Source organism: Penicillium soppii, assembly GCF_028829465.1.
Source record: "Penicillium soppii strain IBT 18220 chromosome Unknown utg000003l, whole genome shotgun sequence".
Classification (NCBI taxonomy): domain Eukaryota; kingdom Fungi; phylum Ascomycota; class Eurotiomycetes; order Eurotiales; family Aspergillaceae; genus Penicillium; species Penicillium soppii.
Genome location: NW_026643233.1, coordinates 1,077,904 through 1,102,075, shown reverse-complemented (window position 1 = coordinate 1,102,075; position 24,172 = coordinate 1,077,904). Strand labels below are relative to the sequence as shown.

Genomic DNA, 24,172 nt, shown 5'->3' with positions numbered 1-24,172 from the left:
TGCAGATATAGTACGTACAAGTATATGTAATACAGGTATGGTATCATGTATTTCAACAAAACACCGAGCCTCAATTTGCCCGCGGCACTGGAGAGATATGGGGGTGATTCGATTACCCTTCTCTCGGCTTCATCTTCATTATATGTTTGCCAACGTTCCAATCATGGCAGTCCAAAATTATCGTGGCTTCTCGGTTCTGGTGCCCCTCGTCGGTATCGCATCAGGAGCTTTGAAGTTGAACAGTGCTGCGATTTTCATATTCAACACCATCGCTCTAATACCGCTAGGATCATGGATTAACCGATCAGTTGATGCTCTATCCGTGGATGGGATGCGAGCCGTCAATGAGTTATTAAAGTCAACTTTGGGCAACTCCGTGGAATTGATGGTAACACCCCGGTTCTATCTCCCGCCCGAACGTGAGCTAATTTCCATCTCTTCGCCCTTAGATCGGGATAAATGCGATCGCCCAGAAACGACCACATGTCTCACAATCTGTGATCCTCGGCAGTGTGCTCAGCAACCTACTACTGGTGAGTTGCATCATCAGAAAATGGCCGTCAAGCGCTTCGTTCTGATATGAAAACCACCATCCAGGTACTAGGCGGCACTCTCTTCTACTCCGGATACGACCAGAAGCGGTTGCGTTTCGATCGTCACCTCACAACAGTCCTCTCTTCCTTAATGATGGTCGTCTTCATTCTGCTCGCTATCCCCACGATAACGGACGTGTTCCCCTCCTCCAAAACCACCCCAGCAGACCAAATACTCTTCACCCAGCGTGTAACAGCCGTGGTTCTGATCGCTCTCCTCATCACATTCCTCTTCTTTCGCCTCAGTACCCACGCGAGCATGTTTGCCAGCACCCCATTCAGCCAACGGGATCACCCCCGCAACCACCATCAACATCGCCAGAGTCAAATCATCGATGCTCAGATAGCCAGTCCTTATATTGAGAAGGGCCCTGCGACATTGATATTACTTGCTGCAACTGGGTGTGCGCTGGTATGCACTCATAACATAGTAAGCAGTTTAAGTGGACTCGCCGCTATTACGGGGGCAAATCAATCTTTCTTGGCTGTCACTCTCATTCCCCTGCTTGGAAACTCTGTCAAATATGGTTCCATTATGACGGGATCTAGGTCATATGGTCAAGTTGAGCTTGGGATTAGGGCAGTAATTAACACTGTCTTGCGGATTACGATGCTCATTGCTCCGCTTCTGGTTCTTATTGGTTGGGTATTTGAGACGCCGCTTGTTCTGCAGTTTGATGGCTTTGAGGCAACCACACTTTTGCTGAGTGTTGTTGTTATGACCTACCTTATTTCTGATGGGCGAAGCAATTACTTTGAGGGATTGATGCTGATTGGAACGTAAGTTTGTCTTCTCCTTCCATGAATATTGGGGTTCATCGGGGCTTATCTTAATCTAGGTATTTTATCATCATGGTCTCATTCTTTGTCCGGCCCGAGGTTCCAGCTAATATAAGCTTTGTGGGGTCTTAGATTCCTTGTTTCATGAATACAACTTAACAAACCAAGTTGCTTCTATAGCAACCTGAATCTATGACACGAAGCACGCGATAAAATGTTAAAATTTCTAAACTGAACCGAAAGAGGTGTGACTCTAGCGCGTGTAAAATGCAGCAACTAAGCCAGCGTATCTTTACTAGAGTGTTAGTATAGGCATCTCACCTGAGGTCAGCGAGAACGGGGATGAAACTTACAAAGCTAGGAGCATGGCACCATGAATATATGCATACTGGCCATCTCTGAGAAGATGGTTCACCACCAGAATGGCGAGGAACATAGAAATTGTCTGAAACGAGTCAAAGAAAAGAGTCATCGGCTGTGCAATGCACCAGCCAACAATTACCAAAAACGGAATGACAAATAGGCCAATCTGCAAAAGGCTATCGATGATGACCCGGATAGCAGAGTCGGTATCGCCCGTCTTAGATGACGCAATAACAGTCACACCCTCAGTACTATTACTCGCAATTGGAATAAAGACAATTGCGATGAATACCTCAGAAACACCGAGCGTTTGCGCCATGTCTCCAGTACTTTCTATGAGCAGCTCGGTGCAAAAAATTGTAGCCGCGACGGCTGTCGTAAGCCGGATAATTGATGAAGCAAGGCTAGCTTTGTTCTGGGGTATGGAGCTTGCGGCATCTTCATCGTCACTCGACTCGCTATCGCTCGACAGGAAAAGATGTTTGTGGGTTCCGAGGTAGAAGTAGAGATAGCCGGCGTAGAGAATGAGAAGTACTACTGCCGTTCCCCTTGAGAAGGATAGGACTCTATCATCGATCTCAGATACTGGGAATGTTGAGTATAGAGCTGTTGGAAGGAGCATTGTCACGGCTGTGATCATCATCAATGAGGACAGAGTCTTCGCCAGGGCACCGTTGAATTCCAGAACATCTTTGTTGTAAGAAGCTGTGATGAGGCAAGCGCCAAAGATCTGGGTGATTCAGTTAGTTCGCTGAAATGAAACCCGCAACCTATCCCCTCATAGTCAAGACTTACTAGGAGAATATCTGAGAGAATACTTCCAACCATAACAGACTGCGCAAATGGGATCTCGCCATGCACCAAAGCCAGAGTCCCGGCCTGTTTTCAATTAGCATGGCGATATCCAAGGCTAAGATCAAGTGAAAGCTCCAACTTACAGTCAGTTCAACGGTGTTCCCGAAGGTCGCACTGAGCAAAGCACCCTGCAGCTCTCCTAAATGTTCGGCGAGTTTGTCAGAGGAGACTGAGATAGCCTCCGATAAGAAGATAATGGCGACAATGTTTACGACCAGAATTACGGTCGCGTTCCAGTGAAAAAGCTTCGCAGCACCCGCGAGAGGAAGTAGCATCATGACTGGTATATTAGGACTGATGTTGAGTCCTTGGGCGGGTATATTGATCCATGCCTGGACTCGAGTCCACGGGTTTTCTTCGATATGATGTCGCTGGCGCTGGCGATGCTCGCGACATGAAGCCTGCATATCTCGTTGGGAGGGCATGATATTGAAATTCTAAGCTTAGAAGTTCCTTGAACCAATGAATCGAACCAAGGGAGATCCGATGCTCAAGTGGGATGCGACCGGGCAAACCATGGGGTTTCAACAAGTACGATACACTTTGACGTTTTCTTTACACGAAGTTTACACAAAGTTACACGAATGTTACATAAATTGATATTTTGCAGTATTCAGCCTTATGGGTGTTATTTTACAGCCCTATTACTAGCGTGAACAGTCATCTGACTGTTTCAGATATCCACATTGAAGACGCATGGGGTTTTGATAGGGCTGAGTGTATTTACCCGTCTTTTAGCAAGGCAACAACATTATCTTCCAGCCTTATGCTTGAGTTCCCATACTGAACTTGTCCTATAAATATTATTGGAATAACGATCGCCATATTATGTTACAACTATTACCCCTCTCTGCTCTGTGCTTCACGACTAGTAAGCTTGGCTGAAGGTATTGTCATTAATCACGTCTACGCATCCCCCCCCCCCCACCTCGGCAATGCATTATCTTTATTCTTGGTCTCATTTACTGTTTTTTTAGCATCCTGTGAGTTCAAAGAGCCGCATACCTGTTGCAAGGCCTGACCTCTCGACTGATCCAAACATTCCAGCAATTCCACCATATTTCCAAGATCAACAACTCGAAGATTATCCGACGCGGCTCGTATTTCGGAACGCGCTTATCAAACAGCCCACACCTCAATCGAACCCCAAACAACAGTCGGTTTCTGTCCCCACTGCCTGTGATCTATGGACGATCTCCCTCTCTCCCTCGAGTCGCTTCAAAGGGCGGTCAGTGAACTCACAGCGTCATATCATGATCGGGGATGGGCAAGTGAAGCCACAGACCTGGAGCGGGCAATCGAGACAGCGGGGAAGCGGGTATTGGCAATAGATGCCGATCCCGACCCAACGACCATAATCATTGAAGAGCTCAGCGCCTGTGTGAGGAGACGACTGCAAGCCAAATCATGGATTGCTGCCGAGGATCTGGGCATCTTGGTGCTGAGTACGTGCGAGAGCCTGAAAGGCGAATGGGACTCCATGACCATGACGGCGATGAATAATCTTGCATCTGCATATTGGGGCCGTGGCCAGCTGGACCAGGCGGCTGCTCTTGCTGCCCGGGTTACGGGTCTTAGACAGCAGACTCTCGGCGAGGACCATCCGCAGACCTTGGCTTCAATGAACAATCTCGCTTCCACCTATCGGAGCAAAGGACTTTGGCTTGACGCCCTGAAGCTTGATACAAAGATTGTGGAGCTGAAGAAGAAAACCTTTGGTACTCGGCATCTTTCAACTTTGGGGTCGATGTCGAATTTGGCGATCTCGTATTCCAATCTTGGTCAATATGAGGAGGCAGAGTCGATTGCGCAGGATTTGGTGGATATTGGGGAAAGGGGATTGCCTGAGACAGACCTCTCGTTATTAAATTGGAAGCTCACCTTGGCATCGACTTACCGGGATCAAGGACTGCTAGATTCCGCTGAGAAGCTCGAGCAGGAAGTCGTCGCTATCAGTCGGGACGAATTCGGAACCCACAATCCCTTTACGTTGACCTCTATGGCTAATCTTGCCACCACATACCGAGAGCAAAGGCGTTGGTCGGATGCAGAACGGCTTGAAAAAGAAGTAGTGGAGAGCAGCGAGAAGAACCTTGGTGAAACACATCCACAAACTCTGATGTCAATCAGCAATCTTGGTTCAACATACCGCAGCCAAGGCCGGCTTGAAAAGGCCAAAAAGCTCGGAGAAAAGGCTACAGCAGTAATGAAAGAGGTTCTCGGGGAGCGACATCCATGCACACTGGTCGCGATGGCGGATCTCGCAGTTACCTATCAAATGAAGCGACAACTACCTGATGCTGAGATCCTTGCAGTCCGGTCTCTGCACTTGATGGAAGAGACAATAGGCAAAGACCACCCTCACACACTGAGCGCGATGGCCAATCTGGGATACATCTACCAGTCGCAGAGCAAATGGGATGTTGCCGGTGGAATGGCGGAGACTGTACATGCACGCAGAGTAAAGACAAATGGTACCAATCACCCAGATACTCTGGCTGCACTGGAGGATCTGAGGAGGGTATCTTGGGTAGAGGCGGCCGATCAGAATGCACAGCGTACGTTGAATTAGACTCTGTGGAGAAATGTCCGGGAGTTTTGGTTGCCGTTAGTCCACACATGGCCTTTATTAGCCAGTTTTGTTATAATTTTATGATATGAATGACCAATTGACAAGCTTTATTGGCGATACACCTTTTTTTGAATCCGCCATTTCGTCGGCAGGCGAGTCAAACTTTGGCATCGCAGGACCTTTTGTCGTGCACAGCCTCCTTGCCAAGACTGTGTCAACAATATAGTTGTGCAATGTCTGGGGAATTCGCTAGGTTCCATGTACATCATGCTCAGAGCACAGCACTGTGATGAATTCAGTTGCCTGCTTTATAGTGGGCCTAGTGATTCAGTTGCTGCTCGATCCAGGATATTGAGATGACTCAAGTTCATCTTTAGATAATATCGCGCTGATATATAGCTTGCTTAACTTATTGCACCCAATTTAGAAGCTTTACAGACAGTATTAACGTGCATACAGTGGGTAGCCTCAATATAGACAGTCTCCAGAGTTTTTAGATATGTTACGGGTTTAAGGTGAGATTTCATACTACAATATTGTACGTAGATATGTACCTTGTACTTCCGCAGCCCACAAGAACACAGGACCAAAGAACATACCAAGCACAAAACAAAAACAAAATAAAACAAAGCACAAGGCAATCAACAACTATTTGCGTTTGGCCCATCCAAATTTCCTAGACCCACCTCATTGCAGTAGTAGACGCGCAATTGTTACAATACGGATCCATTTTATTTTACAGTATTGGTATTTCTCAGAGCGCCTTTCCTTTTGACAGGGCCTCCCATTGTTATTTCCGACATCCCCTCATGACTCCAGGGCTGAAATGACGCCAACTTTGAATGGGTCTCAGGTTCCTAATTTCTGGTCTCGCAAAGTGAGTGCGCAGAAATCATATGTGAGCAAAACTAACCGAGACCAGAGAACCCTCCGATCGAGACGAGTCAATGATCAATCCACCGAGTTGACTTTGTTCACCTTCTCCCTTAACCCTGATGCGCTAAGCAACCTCGTCCAGTCTAGAGATCTACAGGCACTCAACACTCTAGGGGGTGTAAAAGGCTTAGAAGCTGCACTGCGAACCGATATCCAGTCTGGTTTGAGCCTCGATGAGGCCTATCTGGATTCACCTGCTAATGGTTCAACGAGCGCAGCATCCACAGAGAAAGGTGCTGCCCCTGAACATGGTCTGCCTACAGAATCACACTATGACTCTTTTATCGACAGAAAGAAATATTTCGGGGATAATCGACTACCAACAAAACCGCCTCCGAGTTTCCTGTCGTTAATGTGGGCAGCCTACAATGACCACGTGCTGTTCCTTTTGACTGGAGCTGCGATTGTCTCGCTCGCTTTGGGATTGTATCAAACATTCGGTACCAAGCACTCTGCCAACAACCCTCCTGTCGAATGGGTAGAGGGCGTCTCCATTCTTGTCGCTATTGTCGTGATTACTCTCGCTGGTGCGGCCAACGACTACCAAAAAGAATTCAAATTTCAGAAACTCAACAAGAAACAACAAGATCGCAAAGTCTGGGTTCTTCGCTCTGCGCGAACACATGAAGTGTTCATATCGGACGTTGTAGTCGGTGATGTTGTTCACATCAATCCAGGGGATATTGTGCCTGCAGATGGAGTGTTGATTAGTGGGCATCATATTAAGTGCGACGAGTCTTCAGCGACCGGCGAATCCGATGCAGTCGATAAGCACTCAGTCGAGCCAGTCTATAATGGCGATCCCGATCATAGGATTGATCCCTTTATCATTTCCCATACCAAGGTTGTGGAAGGTGTCGGGGCCTACCTGGTGTTGGCAACAGGAACTAGATCTAGTTATGGAAGAATTATTCTGTCTCTCGATACAGATCCAGGCTATACGCCACTCCAAATGCGGCTAAGCAACTTGGCAAAAAATATTGCCCGGTTCGGTGCCCTCGCAGCACTGGTGCTTTTTGTGATATTGTTCATCGAGTTCTGTGCTGGTCTTCGAAATAGCAGCGAGTCTGCTTCGGAGAAGGGACAGTCATTTCTGAACGTCTTTATTATCGCACTCACTGTCGTTGTGATTGCTGTTCCGGAAGGACTGCCTTTGGCTGTTACACTTGCCCTCTCGTTTGCCACCACGCGAATGATGCGAGATCACAACCTAGTTCGTCAGCTTCGAGCGTGTGAGACCATGGGACAAGCCACAGATATTTGCTCGGACAAGACCGGGACACTGACACAAAACGAGATGACCGTTGTCTCGGGCTTCTTTGGTCCAGGATCGCAATTGAACGATCAGGCAAGTGGCCTTGATAACTCTGATAAACAGCAATATTCATCTGTGGGTGTTGATACAAGCCATCTTTCGGACCAATCTATCTCACTCTTGAGGCAATCCATTGTCATCAATTCGAGTGCCATTGAAAGTCAAGATAGTGGAGGTCGACAATTCCTGGGCTCTCAAACAGAGGCTGGTTTATTAAGGTTCTCGCAAGACTATCTTGGGTTGGGCCAACTAGACTATGACCGTTCCAGTGCGGAAGTTATGGATGTTCTTCCATTCGACGCATCTCGCAAATACATGGTTACAATTATCAAGGTACCTGGCGGGCTGTACCGGGCCTACTTCAAAGGTGCTCCTGAAACGCTGCTCGGAAAATGTACCGCCACAATCGCGCAATCATCTGAGGAGACCCAAAGTACCCCAATCACCGATAACGCAGCTCAAGCTATTGGCTCGAAAATTTCTGAATTTGCCTCACGATCTCTGCGTACCATCGCCATTTGCTTCCGTGATTTGGATGAACTGCCCTTCAAAGGCGAGGAGGAAAATGTAGACTTTGAGCAAGTGATGCAAAACCTGACATTCCAAGGCATTCTTGGCTTACAGGATCCCCTGAGAGCCGATGCATGGGGCGCTGTTGACACAAGCCACAAAGCAGGACTCACCGTTAGAATGGTGACCGGCGACAATCATTTAACAGCAAGAGCAATTGCTCAGGAATGCGGAATCATCAATAGTCCCGATGACATCGTCATGGAAGGTGACGAATTCCGCGCACTGGACGAAACACAGCAAAAGGAGATTGTTCCACGCCTCAAGGTTCTAGCTCGGTCTCGCCCAGATGACAAGCGGGTCTTGGTTCAACGACTGAAGGATCTCGGAAGAATTGTGGCTGTCACAGGTGATGGAACCAATGATGCACCTGCCCTTGCGGCCGCGGATATTGGGTTCTCAATGGGAATCTCGGGAACTGAAATTGCACGGGAAGCATCCTCAATTGTTCTGATGGATGACACATTCTCTTCAATTGTTAGAGCTATAATGTGGGGCAGGGCTGTCAGCGACGCTGTTAAAAAGTTCCTACAGTTCCAAATCACCATCACGTTTACCTCTGTCGGCTTGGCGTTCGTTTCTGCGGTAGCCAACTCATCGCAACAGTCGGTTCTAACGCCAGTGCAGCTTATGTGGGTCAATCTTTTCCAGGATACCCTAGCTGCGTTGGCTTTAGCAACCGACCCTCCACCTCGTCGAATCCTTGACCGGAACCCAGAACCAATATCGACGCCTTTGATCACGCCCACTATGTGGAAGATGATCATTGGCCAGTCTGTATACCAGATGGTAGTGACACTCGTCCTATACTTCGCCGGATCGTCGATTTTCTCCTACCACAGTGCCCTTCAGATATCTCAGCTACAGACTGCAATCTTCAATACATATGTCTGGATGCAGATATTTAATATGTACAAGTAAGTCGAAAGCACACGCCATCTGCTCCTTCCACTTGCTAACCCCATACAGCAACCGACAAATTGAGCGGTCATTTAACTTGATCGAGGGCCTCCACCGCAACTGGCTATTTATCGCAGTGACTTCCATCATGATGGGTGCTCAAATTTTGATCATGTTTGTTGGCGGACGCGCATTTTCAATCACAAAGCTGACAGGAGATCAGTGGGCTTATTCGCTGGTCCTCGGGGCAATTTCTATTCCGGTGGGATTCGTGCTGCAGGCTGTTCCTGATGTCGTTGTCGAAAAGCCAATGGCAGCCCTGGGAAAGCTTTGGCGCCGATTGCGTCGTCGTTCGTAATTGATATTTTGAATTCAATTTCTTTTTCACTTCTTCGTGGTTTTCCAACGAAGAAATGAACAACGTCCCAAAAACATCGTTGAGAAGAGGTAAACAAAGAATGATGAAAGGGCTGTAGTGTAAAACCGTGCCCAAGCGAGTATGTCGAAATGTCAACTACAATGCAGATATTATATATTGAGACGTCAGTTGAGCAACTCAATAAGGTTAGATTATCAAGATTGGGGGTCGAGTCACATATAAAAATAGAGTCCACTTGAATCAGCTCTGATGTATCTCTGACCAGATAGGCACGGTATCTGGATTGACCTCAATGTATCTTCGTGAGTCCTGCATATAGTTCAAAGTAGAACAGATTAGCGTGACAGGAGCCATGAACAATGTCTAACTCAGTATGCATTGCGCTGGCTTCATAACCATCTAGACACTCAGGGCTAAAACTTGGAAAGAGTTTTGGCTCGTACTTCATTTTCGTGGTATTGATCAAAAGGATGTTTCGGTCCACATCAATATTCGCCTCAATGCAGGGCCTTGTCAAATTAATGGTGTCTAGCCTCAGTGGCAACCAACATCACTGTCAGTCAGCAGGTCATGAAGAGGCACTTGGCCTATCATTTGCTTTTTCTGATACAACAGCTCAGCTAATCAAATGTGACTGGACAAAAGACGCTTGAAGATCAGCTACGCGAAGGCAAATCCATGCAATTGGGGCGTTTCCTCAATGGTCATGCGAACTACACGATGTTGCCTAGATCGGATGATTATCATTTAACAACTGCGAACTTCCGAGGGTAGTGGGGCCATGCGAGAAATAATGCTTACGAGTGGAGTTCTATTTATTTAATCATGAATATGATACGGAGTAGTAATAACTACATATTTCGTGTTTAAGGTAATACTTTTTGACCCTTAGGTTTATATAATATCTAGGGGCAGTGCTAGAGTATCTCTAACATTATATACAGGGTAGAACCTTGGAAACAGTCAAACCTAGCCTGAACCCTCGGAAGATTATTCTTAGCAATTGCACGCGACAGAGGTTACATTCAAGTGATGACACGTGCTCTCGTGTCGGAACGCCCGATCAATTAATGGAAAATGAACCGAAAATGTACAAGCTGTCTTCTAGAAGAATAAATGTCCTTGGATGTGAAAGAGCAGATGTTCTGATAGACACCTCTTATACACCCACGTGTGGATTTGCCGTCTTCTGATAGGTGGAGGTGGGCCGTGCGCCCCCACCCCCGCCAAGAGCCTCAACCAACCAATGATCAGATTAGTCCATCCAATCAAGTGTCTCTTTACAACCATTTGACACCAATTTGATAACATTCCATTGTGATTCAGTGTATAAAGCCCGCTCCGGGCCTGGCTGCCAAGATCTTTTCCAATTTGCTTGAGACTCTAAGCTTGCGGAAAACGAGCTTTTCTATCTTGGCGGACGCTCTCATTGCGTGATACCAGACGCCCCCGTCCAAGCCACTCCATGATCGCGACCTGCCTGGAATTGGTTTTGTACTTTACAATTCTGCCAAGAGTGCTCTGAAGCGACGCCTGGTGTCCTCTCGTTGCGAGTCGGCCCAGCACGTGTGGTGAATATGTCCCAAAGAGGAAGGCCTCCTGGACAAACCATGTCCGCCAGGCGTATCGTGCATTGAAAGTAGAGGGGCCATACCAGCCTTGTAAAATCTATCATGCATACATAAAAGCCAGCCGTCTCGTCTCTGCTCCTTTTATTTTGCAACTGAAAGCCAAATACTCAGCCCTGATTTGATATCAAGCCATCAAGATGTATCTCCATCAGTATGATTACATCTTTGCCATCGGCACGTTGTTCGCTATGCTTGATGCATACAACAATGGTGCAAGTGAGTATCAACTCGGTCTTTGACTCCTTAGATCATTGAATACTAACAATTTGAAGACGATGTTGCCAATTCTTGGGCTACTAGTGTTTCCTCCCGGTCCATCTCATACCGCCAGGCCATGGTTCTCGGTACCATCTTCGAGTTTCTAGGAGCCGTCACTGTCGGTGCCCGTACCGCCGAAACCATCAAGAACGGCATTATCCCCAGCACTGCCTTCCAGGGCAACGCCGGTGTCCAGATGCTCGCTTTCACTTGTGCTCTTGCCGCTGCCTCCTCCTGGGTCATGTGGTGCACCCGTCACTCTGCTCACGTCTCCTCCACCTACTCCCTCATTTCTGCCGTCGCTGGTGTCGGTGTTGCTACCGTCGGTGCCTCCAAGGTTCAGTGGGGCTGGAACAATGGCAAGGGTCTTGGAGCTATCTTCGCCGGCCTGGGCATGGCCCCCATCATCTCCGGCGGCTTTGCTGCTTCGATCTTTATGCTCATCAAGGTTATCGTCCACATGCGCAAGAACCCCATTCCTTGGGCCGTCTGGAGTGCCCCTTTCTTCTTCTTGGTCGCTGCCACTATTTGCACGCTCTCCATTGTTTACAAGGGTTCTCCTAACCTGGGCTTGAGCAAGAAGCCTAGCTGGTACATTGTTGCCGTCACTATGGGCACTGGTGGTGGTGTCTGCCTTCTCTCTGCGATCTTCTTTGTTCCTTGGCTCCATGCCCGCGTCATCAAGAAGGATTCCTCTGTCAAGTGGTACCACGTCATCCAGGGTCCTCTCCTCTTCGGTCGCGCTGTCCCCACTGAAGCCGAAGTCGCCAAGGTTCCCAACTACGCTGTCATGCAAGACGAACCCGAGGATGAGATCCACAACCACAGCCACATTGATGAAAAGGAAATCAAAACTGGTGTCGCTTCCATCCCGGCCTCTAACGACGAGCGATCCCTCGAGAAGCTCGAGGGCAACCAGCTTTCCTACCGCGAGATCATTGCCCAGTCCGAAGCCCGCCACAACGCCAAGCTCCTCAACAGCCGTGGCCCTCTCGGCTGGGGTATGCGCCTTCTCCGTGACAACCCCATGGGTGCTGGTGAGATCTACGAGCTTCGCAACATCATGCTCATGCTCAAGCGTATTCCTGCCATTGTCACTGTCGGACTTCTGTACGGATTCCACTACGATATCCACACTGCTCAGAGCGGTATCCAGGGTACCCCCGAGGGTGAGCGCATGAAGCGTGTCTACGCCGCTGCTAAGAAGTACCCCAACGAAGTCGAGCACACCTTCTCTTTCATCCAGATCATCACTGCCTGCACTGCTTCTTTCGCCCACGGTGCCAACGATATTGGTAACTCCGTCGGCCCCTGGGCTGCCATCTACTCCGCCTGGTCCACTGGCAGTCCCGCTGCCTCCAAGGCTCCCGTGCCTGTGTGGCAACTCGCCGTCCTGGCTCTTTGCATTTCCATCGGTCTCTGCACTTACGGATACAACATCATGAAGGGTAAGCGTGTCTCCATGGTAACCTTTTTTCTTTTTTTCATAAACTAACTCTCTCTCTCTTAGTCATGGGTAACAAGATCACCTACCACTCGCCTTCGCGTGGCTCCTCTATGGAGATGGGCGCGGCTATCACTGTCCTCGTCTTCTCACAATACTCTCTGCCCGTCTCAACCTCGATGTGCATCACCGGTGCCACCGTCGGTGTCGGACTATGCAACGGAACCCTCAAGGCTGTGAACTTCCAGCGTGTGGGTCTTCTGTTGCTTGCTTGGATTATGACCATTCCCATTGCCGGCACCATTGCTGGATGTCTGATGGGTTTGGTTCTTAACGCTCCTCATTTCGCCTCTTAGACTTTTGGCCTTTTGGATCGGTCCTGTGCATATATTTAAAAACTTAATTATTCTTCGCAAATACCATTTCATAGATTTTGTATACCCAATGGCTTGTACTTGGTAGATCCATATGTAGAATTGTTTGGTAAAGGTGGGCGGAGAAAAACTGCTCGGTCGGAAAGATAGCTCCTGAGGTCGTTGCACGATTAGTTACTACTTACTCAAGAGGAAAAAAAGTTTGCTTTTTTTCATTGTTTTGCTGGAATTGCAAATATGAACTAGGAGAGATGCTTTCGTGGGTGATCAGCCAGCAAAAGTGAAAAAATTTAGTTTCGCTGGGAATCGAACCCAGAACCTTTCCGGAACACTCGCCTATGAGGCAATTGTTAACGGAAAATCATAACCGCTAGACCACGAAACTGATTATTGAAAGGCCCTCCAATTTTGACATTATGAGCAGAAAACTCATTCAGGCTTGATGGATGAGGTTTATTCATTGATAGTTATGAAGACCTCATTTACCTTCTAATCCATGGGTGCTACTGGAATTTATGATTGAATTCTATGGAGACAAGAGGTGTATTTGTAGATTTATTTCTTGATTTAATCTGGCATTGTTCCTCTTTTTTTTTTTTTTTTTGTTGTTGCTAATACCGATTCTATATTCTAGACATGTACTCCAAAAATCCTCTCCCATCCCCCCTCATCAGCTCTCAGCGCATATTGACCAAGGCCTTTTCAAATCCTATGTATCCATAGCAAACAACTTTCTGAGCGGCTTGAGACCCCAAAGATTTAATCCCCATGGAAAACCTGCTTTCCACCGGGTAGTAGACCGAAAATAGTTCCAGGACGGCATTGCACAGCGCTACCGACCTGCATGCACCCAGCCTGGTATTAGAGCGGCGGTGCACCTTCATGAGTAGCCCCAAAGAAAAAAACATCTGACAGAGGTCTGGGGTTACTATGTTGGGCTGGCTTAAAAGGTACTTGCTGTGGAGCTTTTCCAGAGCCATTCTCCTCTTCAAGGACCTCTGCGAGGATCTTTCCGAGCTGTGAAGTAGCCTTTTCGTTTTCTTCCTGGGACATGCCATTGCCAAACTCCTCTGCAAGAAGTTCTTCGAGTATCTCTCCAAGTGAATTCATGTTTTTCTTTTGCTCTTTCTGTGAACCTGCATGTGTTGAACTGTCACCGCTAACAGTAGCTTGAGGTGCTGCCTTGCGCCTCTGCCGGATTGCAAGAATTGGACGAAATATTGGGCCTATTGGAACCGTCGCCGGGGGAAAAGGTCCCTTTGTCGGTGTCACCACTTTTCGAATTTCACTGTCTTCTACCCGCATGAAATTCTTCGTATCTGTCAGGGTCTGCACTTTTCGTGTCTCCTTGCCGTCAACTCGAATGGAATTAATCAGATCGGCATCATAAGGCAATTTATTCTGTATGCCGAGGTCTATCCAAGCCCTGTGCCTGGCCGCTCTAGTTTCATAATTGATTCCAGGTCGCGTGTTATCCAGAAGAAATTCGATGTCAAGGGACTCCCATCGCCTTCTTTTGTCTGCAGCACAAGGGCGTGCAGCCTCAAAGTATCGATGAGCTGTGGGGATGTTGTTACGCCTGTATTCAATGAAACCCCTCCAGAAGAAGACTCGAGCTTTTGTGATCTCGTCACCAATCCTCATTGCAACTTCCATAGCATTTTTGACCTTCTTTTCGGCTTCCTCCAAATTTTTGTTTGAGAGAAACCATTGGATTTCTCCGATTAAAATATTAAATTCCAATTTATCCCATACTACAAACTTTTCTTCCCATTGATCCATGAACCTTCTCGTGAGCTCCACACAGGGGTCGTTGATTCCCAGGACATGCTCAAAGACTTTAATCTTGTCTTCATTCTGCGGAAGATCCTCGAGATTGAGAGTTCGCTTCGCGTCCACGTAGGAAGTCGGCGAGACCATGTGGGGTTCTGCACCGAAAGTGTCCTTGAAAAGGCGTAAAAGCTCGCTGTGCACCTCTTTGCCATCGGGAAAAGCACGTAGTTCTGCCAAACAAGGGGGGAGTGTAGCCCATGGAGTATCTTCGTCGTGGTTCTGGACTGGGTTACTGTACATGACCAAATGATCACGATCGTTGGAATCAGTTGAGACAGGCTCTTTGGACTCCATGGTGAATGATGGAAGCGTGGGCGCTCTGTGTGGTTGCTACGAGTGAGGTGTTACTTCACGGTAAGAAAAAAGTAGCAATAGGAAGATATGTTGATGATTTCTCCGAAGTGGGTTTCAGCCGGGGGAAATTAAGAGATGACCCTCATTTATCTCGCAGTCATGTCAGCCGTGTGGGGATATACTATCACACGTCAATTTGAAAGAGTTTAGATCATCAAACCCAGAGACAACGTGAGACAAAGATCTTTGTTTCCACGAGAGTTGATGTTTTTTTGTGGCTTTGAATCTCATTATTGTTGTCGTCCAGATATCAATGTCAAACAAGAGTTTTGTATCAGTTCATATGCTTTTCCTACGTTTTGTCTACCTCCTTAGGTTGAGTATCTCTTTTGCTAGGTCAGGTTATGAAAGAAAAATTACACTCATACTGGGCCATGCCTCAAAGACCGAATACTATTGTAGGAATGCCATATCAAACGTTTGTTTACTATTCAGTTGCAAGTGGATTTCTACATATTTTTTTAATTATCCCAAAAACCTGCCAATTGTTTATTCAGACTGTATACGAATGGACATGTTTCATGAGATCTCCTGAAATTCCAGAATATATTGAGGAAAAAGTACAATGATGGTTAGCATTATCCATCGTCTATGGAGGAGCAGAGATCCATCTTTTGCTCAAAACAGTACAGTTTATAAGCTCAAACTGAGCCGAGTCAACTATCTGGAGAATTGTGTGTCAAAAGAAAAGAATAAGTTGCAATAAATAACATGAATCAGAAAATATAATCAAATATAATCTTTATAGACCAGATATGAAATGAGCATCTGTTGCTGTTGCTTTGATCAAACATTAAGTTCTGCAGCCTTTGCGTCAGTAAAATTCAAGATGAGGAGAAAAGACTTGGCGGGGACTAGAAAATAGAAAAAAGCTTACTGTTTTCAGGTCCCCGCCAAGTCTTTTCTAGACCCCTCCAGCTGGGTGCCCATTCAAGATAGCCACCATCTGATGTCCAACCAGAGACCTTGGTCAAACCAAACAAACAGAGCAAAAGTGACAATTAGAACAGACAAATCAAACAGAGCAAACTGCGTGTGCTGCAAACATAGACAAACTTTGCAAATACAGCAAACAGTACTATGACCTCACTACGCCGAAGCTCCCCACACCTAAAACTTCTCGGTTGGCTAGATGCAAACAAGAATTGGAATTCTCGACGTCAGATGACAATAATTGGACCAGTAAACTGTTGGCTGGTTAAATTAAACGTAGGAACCTTTCCGAAATAAGCTGTTGATACGATCAGACCATGAATCTAGACTTGCGGGGGTACCCGTTGCAAACACGTTGATCAGGACAAAACCGGGTTGAAGCCAATGAATGTGATGTTTGTATCACATTTATAACTTCTGCAAGACCTACATAGAATGAAGTATAACATCGTTAATTTCTTGAACTTTTACTGTTTCTCGCAGTTGCCGCCAACAAAAACCGTCATCTGCTACACCAGTGGACCCCACCCGCGGCTCCTCGTTCTCTAATAATTTGTCATAGAGATAAATTATAATTCAAGGTTAGCTGAGGTCATTCCATAAGAGTCTCGATTCCTCGAAAGCTTTTGCTTCTGTTATTTCATTCTACCTCAATCATTCTTTACTTCTTCGATACGTTGATTCCTATTCTGATCTTCATAAAGATTGCTGTCACAGTCATGTCACCAACGGCACTCAGAAATGTCGATTCGGTCGATATCGTGAACATTCACCAAAGTGATATGGAGTTTTCCTTAGTGGACGAAATCTATAAGAATTTAAACCCACCACCCGGAACACAGCGGACATTCCCGACCCTCCTGCTCTACGACGCGAAAGGACTGAAGCTTTTCGAGAAGATAACATACCTGGATGAATATTATCCCACCAATGCCGAGATTGAAATTTTGACAAACCATGCGGAACGGATAGTTGAGCGCATTCCAGAGAATGCCCAGTTGGTGGAGCTTGGCAGTGGGTCTGTTACTCTTACACCCCGGATCCGTTACACAACTGCAACATTATACCTACACCTCGTTTAGACTCAATTACCTCACAGACTGCTGACATATATTTATAGAAACTTACGCAAGATCGAGATTTTACTAAGAGAATGTGAACGCACAGAGAAGAAAGTGGACTATTATGCGTTGGACCTTTCATTGGTGGAGTTACAGCGAACTTTTGCTGAAATCTCACCCGAAAGGTTCACGTATGTGGGATTCCATGGACTCCACGGAACATATGATGACGCAGTTGGCTGGCTCAAAAGCCCCGAAAATCGGAAACGTCCTACGGTTGTCATGTCTATGGGATCGTCTATAGGCAACTTCGATCGCTCCAGTGCCGCAGAATTCCTCGGTGGCTTTTCTGAGCTACTGGCACCGTCAGACTCTCTATTGATCGGCTTAGATGCATGCAAAGACGAAGAGAAAGTGTTCAGAGCTTATAACGATTCTGAAGGAGTTACACGCCAGTTCTATGAAAATGGTTTGCTACATGCCAACACGGTTCTTGGCTTTGAGGCTTTCAAGCTTGACGAATGGGAGATATTGACCGGATATGATACCCGCGAAGGAAGACATCAAGCTTGTTATTCTCCTAAAATTGATGTCATTATCAATGAGATCAAAATTGCCAAAGGAGAGAAGCTTGTTTTCGAGGAAGCGTGGAAATATGGGCGTGATGAGCGTGATTATCTATGGCGGAACGCAAATCTAATCCCCCAAGTCGAGTTTGGTAATCCCACCGACGATTATCGTGAGATTTTATTTCGAATCCGATAAAACTATGACTTCGCTTACTGGTCTCAAACAGATGTTCACCTGCTATCACCGGCTGCCCTTGATGTTTCAATGGATCCTTCAAAGTATGCAGCTCAGCCAATTCCTACCATTGAAAATTTCCAATCTTTATGGACGGCCTGGGACCTTACGACCAAAACCATGATTCCACGTGAGGAGCTTTTGTCAAAGCCAATCAAATTGCGGAATGCTCTGATCTTTTATTTTGGTCATATACCGACTTTTTTCGGTGAGCACCTTGAAACATTCATCATGCCAGCTGCTAATCTTTTTATTCATCAGATATCCATCTGACCCGGGCCTTGCAGGAGAGGCCTACCGAACCTGCTTTTTATCAGCAGATATTTGAGCGTGGTATTGACCCAGATGTCGAAAACCCAGAACAATGTCACAGCCACAGCGAAATACCTGATGAATGGCCAGCATTGGGTGAAATTTTGGATTATCAACAAAGAGTCCGAAACCGTGCACGATTGATTCTCCAGGAAGGATACGCAGATGAGGACCGTATTCTCGGAGAGGCCCTTTGGATTGGCTTTGAACACGAAGCAATGCATCTTGAGACTTTCCTCTACATGCTGCTTCAAAGTGACAAGACACTTCCCCCAACTGGAGTCGCTCGTCCCAACTTTGAGCAAATGAGTCACGAAGCCAAAATAAATGCAAAGCCTAACAAGTGGTTTAGCATTCCTCAGCAGACCTTCAGAGTCGGATTGGATGACCGTGATGGAGACTATATGCCAGAACGGTCTTTTGGATGGGACAATGAGAAACCCCAAAGGCTGGTGACCGTGCGTGCGTTTGAATCCCAAGCACGCCCCATCACGAACGGCGAGTATGCAAAGTATCTGCAGGCCAAGGGCATCCAAACATATCCTGCCTCTTGGATTGTCATCCCGGGACAAGGTAATCCAATTTCAAAAGGCATTGGTTCTTCAGCCGCACAGGCTGGTTCTAGTGCCACTCCAGCAGGATTCCTTTTGGAGACCATGTCCATTCGAACTGTGTTTGGACCAGTGCCCTTGAAGCTGGCGCAGGACTGGCCGCTGAGTGCTTCATATGATGAAGTAGCGAATTATGCAAAGTGGATGCACTGCAGAATTCCAACTTGCGATGAAGCCAGAAGCATCTATCTGTACTCAGACCAACTTCGGAACTACCGGGGTGAAAATGGTCACAGGTATGAAGATAGCCGCGCCCAGAAGCAACCAGAGACTAATTTAAACATTAGAAATGGGGCCAATGGGTTCACTACTGATGATAGTAAGCCTCACTCTGTCGAACAAACAACCTATCGTGACCTCAGTGGTTGTAATGTTGGCTTCAAAAACTGGCACCCTGTTCCAGTTACCCCGAAAGGCGACCAGCTTGCTGGCCAAGGTGATTTGGGAGGCGTCTGGGAATGGACCAGTACTCCATTGATGCCACACGAGGGCTTCAAGGCTATGGACATCTACCCCGGATATACCTGTAAGTTCCATTCATATACCAGAAAGAGATTTTGGCTAATCTCTCTGGCAGCTGACTTCTTCGATGGAAAGCACAATGTTATACTCGGAGGCTCATGGGCTACTTTGCCCCGAATCGCTGGCCGGACCACCTTGTGAGTTTAGTTATGGTACGGTACAATCAGGACCCAACTAACAAACCTCAGTGTCAATTGGTACCAACACAACTATATGTATGCTTGGGCAGGTGCACGCCTAGTCAGGGATCTATAGACATACATATAGCTCGAGAAATGCCCAATAAAAACACATCTACAGGTTCAGAAGCTCAGACTCATGGATATAGATGGCGATGACTTCATTGCTGCGATAAGAGATAAACAGTGGGGAACATAAATAACGTGACTGCCCCTCACCCCTTCTCCAGCATCTTCTCCAATTAGTTCTATTCACTTCAATTGCTTCAATACATAATCGTCATAATGTCTCTTGAAACCATTTCCACCATCTCCCCCGCTACCAACGAGGCTATTCTCACCCGCACAGGTGTCTCGTCAGAGGAATTGAGGCAGATCCCCGAGAACGCCCAGGATGCTTTCCGCTCATTCTCGCAATCCACGACCCTAGAGAAAAGGCAGAAGATTGTGGAACGTGCCTTAGATATCCTGGAAAAGAAGCAAGATGAACTCGCACGCGAGGTTACAGAGCAGATGGGCCGACCCATCGCTTATACTGGCGTTGAAGTCGCGACCGCAATCAAGCGTAGCCGCTACCTGACCCGCATCAGCACCTCCGTGCTAGGCGAGGAAGGTATTGTGCCCGGAGAGGAGGAGAAGGGATTCAGACGTTATATTAAACGTTCGCCAGTCGGTGTGGTGTTGATTATCTTCCCATGGAACGTGAGTCGAAAACTGTCACACATGATCTCGCCAGTTTACTGACCCATAATTACGCAGTACCCTTACCTCACACTTGTCAACAGCTTGATTCCTGCCATTCTCGCTGGAAATGCCGTTATCCTCAAGCCCTCCCCACAAACCCCTACAATCGTCGAGCAATTTGCTTCCGCTTTTACCGAAGCTGGTCTTCCTCAAAATGTGCTGCAATTCTTCCACTGTGGATCTTTCACTTTGCTTGAGACACTCGTACGCTCGCCGCTTGTGAACCACATCTGTTTCACTGGCTCCGAAGCTGGAGGTCTGGCAGTTCAAAAGGCAGCCGCAGACCGGATTGTAAATGTTGGTCTGGAGCTCGGCGGCAAGGACCCCGCTTATGTGCGGGAGGATGTAGATCTAGCCTGGGCTGCCGAGGAGGTCGTTGATGGAGCTATTTTCAACAGCGGACAGAGCTGCTGTGCGATTGAGCGAGTATACGTCCACGAGGAGGTGTACGACGGCTTTATTGCTGAGGTGAAGAAGGTCCTGAGCAACTACAGAGTTGGCGAGCCCTCTGATCCAAAGACCCAGATTGGACCTGTTGTCTCCAAGCAGGCAAAGCAAGCTATTCTAGCCCAGATCGAGGCGGCTGTTAAAAGCGGCGCGAAGAATGAGACCCCTGCCAACGAGACCTTCGAAAATTTCCCCCCGAACGGAAACTACGTTAGGCCCACTCTCCTCACTGAAGTTACCCATGAAATGGCTATTATGAAGGATGAAACTTTCGGACCTGTCATTCCTGTCATGAAGGTCTCGGGTGATGACGAGGCCATTCGTCTTATTAATGACAGCGACTTTGGCCTCACCGCCAGCATTTGGAGTAAGGACGTTGCGGCAGCCGAGAAGCTGGTTGACCGTGTGGAGGCTGGCACCGTGTTTGTTAACCGATCCGACTACCCCAGTCCCGTAAGTTCTGAATCTCTTTTCTACCAGCATACCTCATTACTTACCACGATATAATTACAGGATCTTGCTTGGACTGGTTGGAAGAACTCTGGTCGTGGAGTTACCCTCAGCCGATTTGGATTTGAGCAGTTTGTCAAGCTAAAGAGCCACCACATCAAGGATTACCCTAAATAAGAAAGTGCTCTACGAGATAGGAATCTCATTGTGTATGCCATCTAAAGAGCACAGGCTTGTGGAATAGAGAAATTGAACAACCTATACCACACTGACTTTTGCGTCCCAGATTGATTTCAGCGCTGCTGTCACAGACTCATTCTATTTTTTCTGATAAACATCTGTAAATATGATTTGATTCGTGAACGTAGACTTGATGGTATACATACATCAACGATGCTACTTTTAACTGATACATTGCTGTCATCTTCTTGAAGTTCTTCTATAAGCGTTCACAATAGTTCCCCTTTTTCTCCGCAATTTCAAACGAACTTGAATGATTAGATTAACTATTAAAACAAACGCAACGGTAAGGTCAATATCAGCCGCTTACAACACTTTTAGACATTGGGTGAATGGAAAGCAGGGCTTTCCTTCAAGGGTCAATGGAAAACAGGGCTTTCCTTCAAGGGTCAAACTTGCGTTTGATAAGATAGCTGCTACCGAGAATAACGCGGAGATGTGGACTAGCTTACAGACCCGGAGATCATCTGCATGTGACTGAGATGGGCAAGCTACTCTATATTTAGGATAATCTGAACTGGCTGTTCAGAACTAGGATCGGCCATGCCCATAAAGTAAATACCCACTCTTGTATTTGCATCACATGTCCAGATACTCCCAAAAGACTGGATGTCATTCCATATAAAATGAAGCCGATCAGTGCGTAGACTAGGATTTCTAGAAGACCTTCGAGGAGTGCGTCAAAAACACGAGCATGCCATAATATCTATCCATCATGCCAATGGGATTCAGTTGTATCCGAGTTAAAATAAAACCAGAAGGAAGAGAAAATAGGTAATTGACAAGAAATCTTCTTAAAAAGCCTTGCTATAATCTATGGTAGAGCAGAGCAAACGAGAATAGTCCCAAATAATGTAGTCGGGAAAGGCCTCTTCAATCTCTACTTGAAATTGATTATGTCGAATGGAAGGCGCGCCCAGACTTGCAAGCAGGGGGATTGTCTCCTCCCCAACCTTTAGATTCGCCAAGTCCCACGCGATTTGGCCATAAGATGAGTCGAAATAGCTAGTAAACTAGCGCCGAGTAGCGCAGAAACCGAAGCAAAGATTTCCAGGCCAGCAAAGTCCTTTGCGCCACTTTTGAGGATCGCGCCCATTATGGGAAGACCAGTCAGACATCTAGACAAAATTCAGCAAAAGAGTACGTGAGTAAAGTGTTAAGAGACGGAGAACATACGCAAGAGAGATAACCATTTGGAATGTTCCGAATCGAAGTCCGAGTGTTTCCAGCTTCCCGGATTTGGCAACGCAAGGCATGAGCAAGGAGACAACGGCTCCTGTCACAAATCCGTAAACAAGGGCAAAAATGATAATTCCTGCATGGGACGGGTGATAGTGAAAGGGTAGCCAGAGGCAGAGCATTGCGATTCCAGTCGCGAATGCGCACCCTGTGACAACATTGAAATGGCCAATATGATCTGCAATATGCGGAGGAATGATACGGCCGGGTATGGAGGTCGCACTGCAATTTTGTTTAGGCTTGGATCTTTTGATATAGCATGAATACTTACTTGATGATCGAGATCAAATAAAGCGCAAGATTCGGAGAGAAACCAGCCTCTTCCTGGGCCATACTAGGGAGGTAATCGAATGGACCCCAGAGTCCCCACCTGTCTCAAAATCAGCAACATATCTCGTCAGAAATATCTGGTGGTCCAAGAGTACATAACAAAAAAGGCGCCAAGACTGTAGAAGGCGAATTGCTTTTCCTTCAATAGAGACAAGTCGAACCATGGCGCTTTCCCATCCCATGCTTTCCGCGGCAGTCTCGATCGTACCATAAAGCAGGATCCCGCCAATAGAATGCCAATGAATAAAGCAGTGTAGCGCACAGCACCATAGAAGCCCTTCTCTTGAACGATACGATTGAGAAAGATAGGGAAAATTACTCCACCAGTGCTTGAGCCGCACGCCGCGATACCGAGGGCCAACCCTCGTCTTTTGACAAACCACTGGCCAACACAAACCATTGCGGATGTGAAGACACCTCCGGCACCGATTCCAAAACAAAGCCCCTGCGCAAGGAATATTTGATAGTATTCATCTGCCAGACTTGTCATGCATAGACCTAACACGCAGAGCACGCTGCATGGGTAAAGTACCGGTCCAGGACCGAAGGTATCGAGAAGTCGACCATAGAGGGGCCCCAGTGCCCACATCAAACATAGCTGGACCGCGAAGATCCATGAGATATCGGAAGAGCTATAGCCGCTCAGAGAATGCTCTGCGTAATACGTTTGAAAAACACCGATTCTGTTACGTGTTGTAGACAAGTCAGCCACAAGAATCTTCAAAGTTTGAAACACTATGAATGCGCACTCACGCATTTAAAAAGCCAAAAGTGCAAAATAAGCAGATGAATGCTCCAACCACGCAAATCCATCCACGAGCGCCTCCTTCTGGGGGTAGGTCTGGTTTGACAAGGGTGGAAATGGGATCATTTTTCTGGAAGGAATTCTCCTCGCTGACCGCGTCAACTTCCTTAGAGGCCTCATTACTTCTCTTGTATGAAGACATAGCAAGCTAGATTGGTGAAGAAGTCGAATTGGAAATTATTTTCACTATCGAAACCGTCATCGCGCCTTATATACAGACAAGTTGGGCTTTTGTTCTCTCTTTGCGATGAATTATGGTTGTTGATTATTTAGAGAATATTGGCGGTCATTGGAGATCCACCTGCGGCCGACATGTAGCAGTATATACCGGATTTCAG

General features: G+C 46.9%; 9 protein-coding genes across 9 annotated transcripts; 6 read left to right on the top strand and 3 right to left on the bottom strand.

Moving 5' to 3' along the window:
- Positions 1-163: 163 nt before the first annotated feature.
- Positions 164-1,505, top strand: N7529_002540 (uncharacterized protein; the record flags this gene model as incomplete). Its single annotated transcript, XM_057238068.1, has 5 exons — positions 164-388; positions 450-533; positions 598-997; positions 1,025-1,373; positions 1,433-1,505. 5 exons carry the CDS (start codon positions 164-166, stop codon positions 1,503-1,505), a joined length of 1,131 nt encoding a protein of 376 aa, XP_057100679.1.
- Positions 1,506-1,649: 144 nt separating this feature from the next.
- On the bottom strand, positions 1,650-3,016 carry N7529_002539 (uncharacterized protein; the record flags this gene model as incomplete). The annotated part of the gene is made up of 4 exons (XM_057238067.1): positions 1,650-1,668; positions 1,727-2,466; positions 2,532-2,615; positions 2,675-3,016. 4 exons carry the CDS (start codon positions 3,014-3,016, stop codon positions 1,650-1,652), a joined length of 1,185 nt encoding a protein of 394 aa, XP_057100678.1.
- A 761-nt stretch (positions 3,017-3,777) lies between these two features.
- On the top strand, positions 3,778-5,163 carry N7529_002538 (uncharacterized protein; the record flags this gene model as incomplete). Its single annotated transcript, XM_057238066.1, has 1 exon — positions 3,778-5,163. The coding sequence occupies one exon, from the start codon at positions 3,778-3,780 to the stop codon at positions 5,161-5,163; it is 1,386 nt and encodes a 461-aa protein (XP_057100677.1).
- An 826-nt stretch (positions 5,164-5,989) lies between these two features.
- Positions 5,990-9,242, top strand: N7529_002537 (ATPase P-type K/Mg/Cd/Cu/Zn/Na/Ca/Na/H-transporter; the record flags this gene model as incomplete). Its single annotated transcript, XM_057238065.1, has 3 exons — positions 5,990-6,040; positions 6,086-8,901; positions 8,954-9,242. The coding sequence occupies 3 exons, from the start codon at positions 5,990-5,992 to the stop codon at positions 9,240-9,242; spliced, it is 3,156 nt and encodes a 1,051-aa protein (XP_057100676.1).
- A 1,789-nt stretch (positions 9,243-11,031) lies between these two features.
- On the top strand, positions 11,032-12,952 carry N7529_002536 (inorganic phosphate transporter; the record flags this gene model as incomplete). The annotated part of the gene is made up of 3 exons (XM_057238064.1): positions 11,032-11,110; positions 11,167-12,600; positions 12,663-12,952. The coding sequence occupies 3 exons, from the start codon at positions 11,032-11,034 to the stop codon at positions 12,950-12,952; spliced, it is 1,803 nt and encodes a 600-aa protein (XP_057100675.1).
- Positions 12,953-13,831: 879 nt separating this feature from the next.
- On the bottom strand, positions 13,832-15,097 carry N7529_002535 (uncharacterized protein; the record flags this gene model as incomplete). The annotated part of the gene is made up of 1 exon (XM_057238063.1): positions 13,832-15,097. The coding sequence occupies one exon, from the start codon at positions 15,095-15,097 to the stop codon at positions 13,832-13,834; it is 1,266 nt and encodes a 421-aa protein (XP_057100674.1).
- A 1,712-nt stretch (positions 15,098-16,809) lies between these two features.
- Positions 16,810-19,655, top strand: N7529_002534 (DUF323 domain protein; the record flags this gene model as incomplete). The annotated part of the gene is made up of 7 exons (XM_057238062.1): positions 16,810-17,108; positions 17,211-17,890; positions 17,948-18,163; positions 18,217-19,114; positions 19,166-19,404; positions 19,456-19,537; positions 19,589-19,655. 7 exons carry the CDS (start codon positions 16,810-16,812, stop codon positions 19,653-19,655), a joined length of 2,481 nt encoding a protein of 826 aa, XP_057100673.1.
- A 209-nt stretch (positions 19,656-19,864) lies between these two features.
- N7529_002533 (aldehyde dehydrogenase family protein) lies at positions 19,865-21,397 on the top strand (the record flags this gene model as incomplete). Its single annotated transcript, XM_057238061.1, has 3 exons — positions 19,865-20,281; positions 20,339-21,223; positions 21,284-21,397. 3 exons carry the CDS (start codon positions 19,865-19,867, stop codon positions 21,395-21,397), a joined length of 1,416 nt encoding a protein of 471 aa, XP_057100672.1.
- A 1,018-nt stretch (positions 21,398-22,415) lies between these two features.
- On the bottom strand, positions 22,416-23,976 carry N7529_002532 (MCT family MFS transporter; the record flags this gene model as incomplete). Its single annotated transcript, XM_057238060.1, has 5 exons — positions 22,416-22,578; positions 22,637-22,921; positions 22,971-23,069; positions 23,125-23,712; positions 23,783-23,976. 5 exons carry the CDS (start codon positions 23,974-23,976, stop codon positions 22,416-22,418), a joined length of 1,329 nt encoding a protein of 442 aa, XP_057100671.1.
- Between the last annotated feature and the right edge of the window lie 196 nt (positions 23,977-24,172).